Source organism: Triticum dicoccoides, chromosome 3A (assembly GCF_002162155.2).
Source record: "Triticum dicoccoides isolate Atlit2015 ecotype Zavitan chromosome 3A, WEW_v2.0, whole genome shotgun sequence".
Lineage (NCBI taxonomy): Eukaryota > Viridiplantae > Streptophyta > Magnoliopsida > Poales > Poaceae > Triticum > Triticum dicoccoides.
Window position 1 is genome coordinate 655,440,956 of NC_041384.1, and position 9,088 is coordinate 655,450,043.

The 9,088-nt window shown below is 43.9% G+C and overlaps 1 protein-coding gene and 1 pseudogene across 1 annotated transcript; both read left to right on the forward strand.

The window, feature by feature from the left end:
- The first annotated feature begins 154 nt into the window (after nucleotides 1-154).
- Nucleotides 155-3,309, forward strand: LOC119269979 (annotated as a pseudogene).
- A 1,305-nt stretch (nucleotides 3,310-4,614) lies between these two features.
- LOC119269980 (anthranilate O-methyltransferase 3-like) lies at nucleotides 4,615-6,164 on the forward strand. The gene is made up of 4 exons (XM_037551923.1): nucleotides 4,615-4,698; nucleotides 5,009-5,401; nucleotides 5,480-5,746; nucleotides 5,838-6,164. The coding sequence occupies exons 1-4, from the start codon at nucleotides 4,615-4,617 to the stop codon at nucleotides 6,162-6,164; spliced, it is 1,071 nt and encodes a 356-aa protein (XP_037407820.1).
- The last annotated feature ends 2,924 nt before the right edge of the window (nucleotides 6,165-9,088 follow it).

Sequence of the window (9,088 nt, forward strand, 5' to 3'; positions counted from 1 at the left end):
ATGGATGAATTCGTGAGGACCGTGGAGCGGCGGTATATCCTAGAGGGAAGCTTGCAAGAGGAGCGCGCCAAATGCCCTTATGTTATGCTGGTCGTATCCCTCACAAAGGCATGATTATCATGTACCTTTAGGTACATGACATTTGATGACAGTGAAACTGATGCTTTCTTTGAGGCCAATTGTGTGCCCACTTGATTATGTAAACTACACCCATGGTACGCTTTGAAGAATTAAACATTGTGATGTATAGCGTATGCACAGTTTTTAGGAAACCCTTTGTTTTACGGAACATGGTCATGGGTGAATTCGTAAGGGCCGATGAGAAGCACCAGAGCCAGGAGCCCAGCTTGCAAGCTGTGTGCCAAAAACCCGAGAGGGATGCTCGTTGTATCGCCTACCAAGGTATTGTGTGACTTCTTAGCTTTGTATCTGTCAACATGGCATGACATGTTTCTAAAATTGAACATCAAATTCAATCATATTTGCGGGAGACAAAAAATATAAATACCTGCTGAAGTACTATTTCTATTATCGTTGCCAAGTGTTTGTATTTCCCCCTCATCAGATAATGTGGTTGACTTTGATATTGTAGTTCTCCTGCGGTATAGGAAATTCCCTTCTGTTCATATGGTAATTTGAAAAACACAATCGGACTCCTTACTAGTACACCAATGAATTTATCTTCAAAAGAAAGGTTGCATTTGTACTGCTCTAAATTATCCGAAATGTTTTTTTTTCATTGGATCGCATGCTAACAGTTTAACCAGATGTATGGAGTTTAGACCTGCTCCAGGCAAAGCCTCTGCCTCCAAATAGGTGGTGGATATGAATCAAGGTCCTTGAATATTCAAGGACACGTCAAAACAATATGCTCACAACTCTGGTTTTCAGGTATATTCTCTTTCCTCTTGACTAACTAGGCATGAAACAGTTTGGATTATTTCTCCAGTGCATTGATTCATTCATATGCCTGGTCACCAATTATTTGACTGCTTGATGTATATATGTATTAGTTCTGTAGTTGCTTGTGAACAATCGCAATTCCAGAAGGTATTTCTGCATAAGCACCAAACAAAAACTAGGTGAACAGTGGGTGTAAATAAAGAACTCTACATATTACTACTTACTACACAACAAAATGTTGCATTGGTGCTGCTCTAGAATGTCTATTTCATTGGATTCCATTTTGACAATTTAACCGGATACAAATAGCAAGCCTGCTAATTAAAAAATGTCGCCTCTGCTAGTGACAGGCTGTTTGTATTATATGCTGATCAGAATTTGACCCCATTCATGTCTTTCCACCATCCCTTTAAGCTTTTAAAAATCCTACCTTTCAACTCAAGCGGTTTATGTGTTGATTGTGTTAAGCTTCATGCACTAGCCAACACAACCAAAAGTCCGAACTTATGGAAAGGGCTAGGCAATCCACATATACACTTCAACACCCCCTCTCACATGTGACACGGAAAGCCAACACGTGGATAGATTCAGAGGTATGGCTCAAGAGGCCTATATGTGGACAAGGGGGGCATCAGCAATCAACAGATTAAACCCATTGCCTTCTCAATCTGGTTCTTGCAGATTAAGGACTCTAGCCTAGCTTTGTTCCAAGCAAAGTCATGGCTTCCAAGCAGACGGTGCATATGAATCAAGGACAAGGGGAAACAAGCTATGCTCGCAACTCCGGTATTCAGGTACCTTCTCTTATCTCGATTAATTCATCGATCTATGCTAACCTGTTCTTTGACTCTTGCCTTCTCAATACATCCTTTCATTGCTGAGATTAAAAAGATTTTTTAGTGAAGTTAAGAAAGCATACCATTTAGCTAAAGGATTAAACAAGATTTTCTGAAGAGTTAAAACTCTATTGCAGAATGCTCTGCAGAACAGGCTGAGCCCCTGATAGAAGCAGCCGTCGTTGAGTTATGCAGCAAGAATAACACCTCATTCCCTGAAAAAATGCTGATCGCGGACTTGGGCTGCTCCTCTGGACCAAACGCGCTAGCACTGGTATCGATTGCCGTCGAGGCCATCCATAGCCACTGCCTTCAGTTACAGCAGCCACCACCTGAAGTGTGCGTGCTCCTCAATGACCTGCCTGACAATGACTTCAACACTGTGGTGAAGAACCTGGTCATGCTCCATCAAAGCAACAAGCCTGCTGTTGTGACTGTTGGGATCACGCCGGGGTCGTTTTATGAGAGGCTCTTCACTAGTGGCTCCATGCATCTTTTATGCTCGTCCAACAGCCTGAATTGGCTCTCAAAGGTGCGAGTTTGATACTGCTCGATGGATCGATCCATTTCAATTAACTTTTGATTCTGTAAGTAAAATCTAATCCCTTGCAGGTTCCTGAAGATCTAATGAGGAACTGGATTCCGGCTTACGACGTTGATGAGCATGCTAGGAGTGAAAGGCTCCCTATGGTCCTTGAGGCTTATGCACAACAATTCAGGAAAGACTACACTCTTTTCTTGGAGCTGAGAGCCAAAGAACTAGTCTCAGGAGGCCGGATGGTTGTTTCCCTTGCAGGGAGGCGTTCTGATGGCCGTGCTTCGAAATTCTCTCACGTGTGGGAAATCTTTGCTCAAATTCTAAGTGTCATGGCCTCGGAGGTACATTTCTTTACTGTTTTTCCTACAGCCATTATATCGGTTCCTACTGAACGCGCCTATTTGCACTCTCGGTCTCGTGCCATGATTGACAGGGCGTGATTGACAAAGTGAAGTATGATTCGTTCTACGTGCCGGTGTATGGACCTTCGGATGAAGAGCTCCGGGAGATCATCCAAGCAGAGGGCTCCTTTTCGATCACCAAGATGCGGGTGCACGACTTTTCACGGGGTCGGGACAACGCTCTCATCACCACAAGCTGGTACACGAACCAGATGAGAGCCGCGTTTGAGCCGATAGTCGTGCATCATTTCGGAGATGTGATGGATGAATTTGTGAGGACCGTGGAGCGGCGCTGGAGTGTGGAGGGAAGCTTGCAGGACGAGGTTGGCAGATACCCGCGGGCTCAGCTTGTGGCGTCGCTCACGAAGAAGGCGTGCTGATCAGGTACCTTGGCTATGTCGCTCATCGAGGGACGCCATATTTGATGAGACTGAAACATTACCTTCTCGTTTCAAAGAAACAATGTACTCCCTCTGTAAACTACTAATAAAGAGCGTTTAGATCACTTAAATAGTGATCTAAACGCTGGGAAATACCCAATGGTTCCTGGTTGTATATGCACCCTATACGGGGACTTTTTAAAAATATTTTTATAAAAAGTCAAAATAGGTAAGAACTATTTTACAAAACACTTGACTTACTTTTGCACTAGTATATAAATTTTCACGAAAAAAAACAAAAGTTGACCTCACAGCAAAAAAGACAAAATTTATTTGCTATTATAGGTCACTATTCACACTATTTTAGCCAAAAAATTGTCTTTTTTGAAAAGAAGTCAAAGGGATATTTTCTTTTTGTGGATTTTTTCTCACAGGTACAGCAGAAGGTCAAGTTTATTTCAAAAATATTTTCAGAATTTTTTGACTTTTTGTTGAATTACTAAAAAAATCTCTTATAAGGTGTATATGTCCCCATAGACCACAAATCGTCCTCCTCTAAACACTGTTATATTAGTTTACGGTGGGTCATTAAAGCACATCCTTTTGTAGGCTACCAGGCTATCATCCACAACGATTAGTTAGTAGCAAAATGTTGTTTCACAGGCAGTTGTGATGTAGACTAGCGTGTATGTCGTATGCACATGTGTGAAGCAATAATATTCCCATTGACTACCAACAGCAGCGGCCGCCTGCCCACGGAGACGCTTATGCTGGCGTCTCGTGACCGACCAGTTTGGGGCTCTCTGGAGCACGATGCAGACAGGGCTCGGATCGCCGGCCAAACAGCACCACGCTTCACATATTCTCTTCTCCTTGCTGCTATGAGCACATCATGTACGTTTGTTTCTGGTCGGCTGACACGTTTAGTTGGAGAAGCACGCGCGTACGTGCGTGCTCGTATGGCAATGAGGAGGAGGAGGAAAAGTCGTATCCATTGTGCTTTCGTTCTAGAAAGGAGTTCACTACAGGCTGCAACAAAACTTACCATCCACAACGTAATGGCAGTGAAAATGTGCGAAAAATCAAGGGTGAAATGTTCGCTTGCAAGTCCAGATTCATGTTCAACTGCACAATTTTCTCCTGCAGAGGAAAACTGCACCATAAGTCGAATCATTTCAACAGCAACAACAGAAACTGCGCGATAATCCTGGAAATTTCTTTTTTCCGTTTAGTTTCTTTCTCGGTTTTTTTCTTTCTCACCGTTTCTAGGTTTTTCGATGCACCAAGAACCGGGAAGATGATGGAAGGATTCCTCTGCTTCACATGCATTGGTAATTGGTTGCACGTGTTTGTCACTTGCCACGAAGAAACACTGCATGCAACAGTACAACGTACGAAAGGCCATATATATATAGTGGACTAAACGTGCTAAATGGCTTGTGCGGATAGCACTTGTAGGTCTTTCCCACTACTAGCACGTTTTTAGCATTGTCCTGCTAATTGGTTATTTCAGCTATAAAATCTGGGGGTGAGGTTTAGTTCTGCTCGAACAAACAATGGCATCCAAGCAGATGAAGCAGATGGTGCATATGAATCAGGGACAAGGGGAAACAAGCTATGCTCGCAACTCTAGTATTCAGGTACCTTCTTCTCATATCTTGATTGTCTCACAAGTTATGGTTCTAGGACTGGCGTTGACGACCGACTTCTCGCAACTATCTCATCAACAACTTACATAAAATTTAGATTTTTTTTTTCATCGTTCATAATTTGGGTTATACTATTGGTATTTGAAAGAACAAACCAGAAAGTTAATATGCACGTTGTTTAGCTAAAATATTAGACTAGATTTTCTTAATTATGGGTGCTTGCATCAATCGATGCATTGTCGAGGATGTCCTCCGTTTTTGAGTAAAAAAGATTTTCTTAACAAGTGCAAGTAAACTGCAGACAGCTGAGCAGAAGAGGATGCAACCCCTAATTGAAGCGGTCACCGCTGAATTATGCAGTAGCACTAGCACCTTGGTGCCCGGTAAGATGGTGATCGTGGACATGGGCTGCTCCACTGGCCCAAACGCGGTCACACTTGTATCAATTGCCGTCAAGGCGGTCCAAGATCACTGTTTTCAGGTCCAACGACCACCACCAGAAGTATGTTTGCTCCTCAACGATCTCCCTAACAATAACTTCAACACGGTGGTCAAGAGCCTAGTCATGCTCCGTCAAAGCAACGAGCATGTCGTCGTGACTGGTATCACATCGGGGTCATTTTACGAGCGCCTCTATACTAGTGACTCTTTGCATCTTGTCTGCTCTTCAAACAGTTTGCATTGGCTCTCAAAGGTTTGAGTCTGATACTACTTGATCGATCAATCCATTACATTACTAGTCGACTCTGTAAGCAAAAAATTATCTATGCAGGCTCCTGAAGATCTATTCAGGAATCTCATCCCGGCATATGACATGGACAAGGATGCTAAGTGTCAAAGACACCGTATAGTGCTTGAGGCTTATGCAAAACAGTTTAGGAAAGATTTCACAAATTTCCTGGAGCTGAGAGCCAAAGAATTGGTCTCAAAAGGCCGAATGGTTGTTTCCCTGGTAGGGAGGCGTTCTGATGTAACTGCCACCAAATTCTCTTACCTTTCAAGAACTATATATCAGATTCTAAGTGTCATGGTCTTAGAGGTATATTTTTTCATATATTATAATACATCATTTCATCTTTTGCAATCGAGCGCAAACATTTCACCTCGTGTTTTTATGGTATTATTAATAGGGTGTGAACGACAAAGAAAAGTTTGATTCTTTTTATGTGCCAGTGTATGAACCTTCTAGTAAAGAGGTGAGAGAGATCATCCAAGAAGAGGGCTCCTTTTCGATCAGGGAGATGCAGGTGCATGACCCTACAACCGATATGAACAATGCTCTTAGCACCCCAAGCAAGTTCGTCAATCTCTTGAGAGCTTTATGTGAGCCGATATTAGTCCAACATTTTGGAGATGTCATGTGTGAATTCCTGAGCGCTGCAGAGCGTCACTGGAGCCTGGAGAGCAACTTGTTAGGTCCTTATGCTATGTTGGCCATATCACTCGCAAAGGCATGATCGTCAGGTACATCCAGGATACGTCCACATTAAGTTACATCATATTAGATGAGATTGAACTGTAACTTTATTTAAGGCAACAATGTATGGCTACTTCATAATGCAAACTACATCTCGTGGTGTGGTGTGAAGGTATTCATGGATGCACAAAATGAACTATCATTAATCTCTACTATTAAAGGGGAGTTGATCGTTGTACGCTTACCTTCGCCTCCATCCGCTCCCCATCCCCCACCCCCACGGCATGCATTAACTCAATCAATCTTACCAAAACCTAAACTAAATCAAACTTTACTTGCCTTCTCCTACTCATACCCGAATCAAATTAAATCTTATCAAAACCTTACATAAAAGCAAAACTTACATTTGCTTTCTCCTACCCATACTCGAATAAAATAAGATTCTACCAAAATCTGGAATATGGTGGGCATAAGATTTATGTCGGACACGATTGATATTGAACAATTAGAATATGTATGCCCCGTTGAAATGCACATGTAATTAGCTAGTATTGATTATTATTATTTTACGGGTAGCTGGTATTGATTAGCCGAACACTCTTGTCCATGAACTTTCTCAGCTAGCTAAGCCTACAGAACATTGTAAATTTATGGTGTATGCAAATTAAGTGCGAGGTTTGTGTTATGTAGTATCTATTTTAGTAACATATGCAGTGAGGCCGAAATAACTGAAGATCAAAGTATTCTACGACAATACTAATGCTTCTCGACATAAGTATTATACATGACAATTACGTAAAATCCCAACTTATTGCATTTATTTAGTGAAGTTTTTACCATATGGTGAGATCTAGAAATTCATAGAGTACATGTTAAGCACGATCGCTAGATTTGGCGCGTGGCATCCGGCGCGCCTATAAAATGCAGCGCCCTCCCATCGGTCTCTACGTCGCCAGGGCGCCCTCTCCCGCTCTCTCCCCGCTTCCTCTGCCGCATTCTCGCCTCGCCGCCGATGCGCCACCATGCCGCCGCGCCGCCGGGAGCTTTGGGCTACCACGGCATACGCGCACGCCCCTCCTGCACCTTCTACGCCGAGATTCGGTTCGGCAACGTGCGCCTCAGCCTCGGCACCTTCGACACCCCCCACGAGGCCTCCCACGCGTACGACACGGCGGCGTGCGCCTCTCGAGGCCTCGCGCACAGATAAACTTTCAGGACATCTGTACGTGCGAGCAGGCGCAGGACCTCGTCCCTCCGCCGCGGCTAGTAATTGACGCCGGCCGTCAGGAACACCGTCGGCAGCAGCGCCGAATCCTCATCGCCGAGGCGGACGAGCGAGCCATGGCGGAGTGGCGCCAGCGCCACCCAGAGGACGTCGTCAACGAGAACGCCTTCTGGCGGAGAGGAGGGCAAGGCGGCGCGTGGAACGGGCGGACATGAGTCGTTGGAAGGACTGGCGATATTGCAGTGTGATCTAGGACATGCATCATTCTTCTCCGAGGATGATGATCGGTGGGAAGACGTGTTTCTTGATACGTCGGATGACACAAGCGAGGAGGAGGACGACGACAACTCGGAGTAGTCCTCGTAGTTTGTAGTTTGTGATGTTTGGTTGAACTTTGCTATTTGTATCGAACTAGTTTGTGTTGTTTGGTTGAACTTTGCTATTTGTATCATTAAATTATCTATTTGGTTAAACTAGTTTGTGTTTGGTTGCTTGCATGTGATGTTTTTTTTTTGCACGTCTGTTGGAGCGGGTCGCGCGCGCAATATTTTGCAGCCGCTGCTGGAGCCAGTGCTTTGCCGCGCATAAAAAACTGTTTTAATGCATCGCTTATTGCGCGTCTGTTGGAGATGATGTTATATAGTCGTGAATAAGAAGTCCAATCAGTTTGTTGGATCGGTGCCTGTGATGGATGCCAATAGTTCCTGCACCCATTTGCCCGCTTTGGTGCTTCAGGAGCTCGTACCTCTGCCCGGCGACTTGGGTGACGCGCCGGCGTCGTTTGCTGCAGCCCTTGACGGCAGTCGGCAGCTTTATGGCCTCAGTTCTGATCGCCTTTGGTATGGACCCAGTCATACAATAAGGGAGTAGACAATTGTTGGTCGTGCTACCAGCCTTGCTCTAAAATATGTTCCACGATCAGGTAACACTCGTTAATGGCTACAGTCGTGGACCAAATAATTTCACATGTGGGGGCGCGGACAGTAAATGGTGGTACTAACGAATGACACACATACTATGCGTTTTATCATAGTAAGATTCACGTACATAGGGGGGTTGTGCTGCATGTGACCGGCGCAATAATCAGGCAAACCCAGACTCACTGCATTAGGGGTTTCTCGTTGAGGCGAGGAGGTTAGGGTTTCTCACGGTGCGTGCGTGACGATTAGATCTAGTGTCAGGCACTTCAAATTGATTATGGTTCAACCACAACGAGTACGACTCCAGGCTTGTTTTTAGGGGCACGTGCACAAAGACTTCCCGGTTAACATTTGCAAGATCAGGCCGGCTCTGGTATGAAAGCAGCAGCTGACAACACGCGTTGGCGGCTTGTTCTGACGGCGGTAATAGTTGTTCGCTGGTCTAGGGACCTCGATGGTTTTTATTATTTTTAAGTTGTTTTTTTTTACTTCCGGTGATATTTTTAATAAATCTGGCTATGTCAAAAAAGAAAGAAAAACACCTCTTCGTTGAAAAGTATAGTGTAACTTTTTGGTTGGCCTCCTCTAGTCATTTAAGTAACAACTTGATTTTTATAAAGGGTATGTTTAGGATACATCTAGATATGACATGGTTATGTCACATTTAAACTAATTTTTACTCTGTTTGTGGTCTATTTTTTTGCCCTAGTTTTTTTGTTTCTTGTTGCTGCATTATATATTTGTGGGGGGTTAGATGTGACATCCTTAAAAAAATATCTAGATGTGAATTAGACAAACTATTTTATGAATGCAATTAAC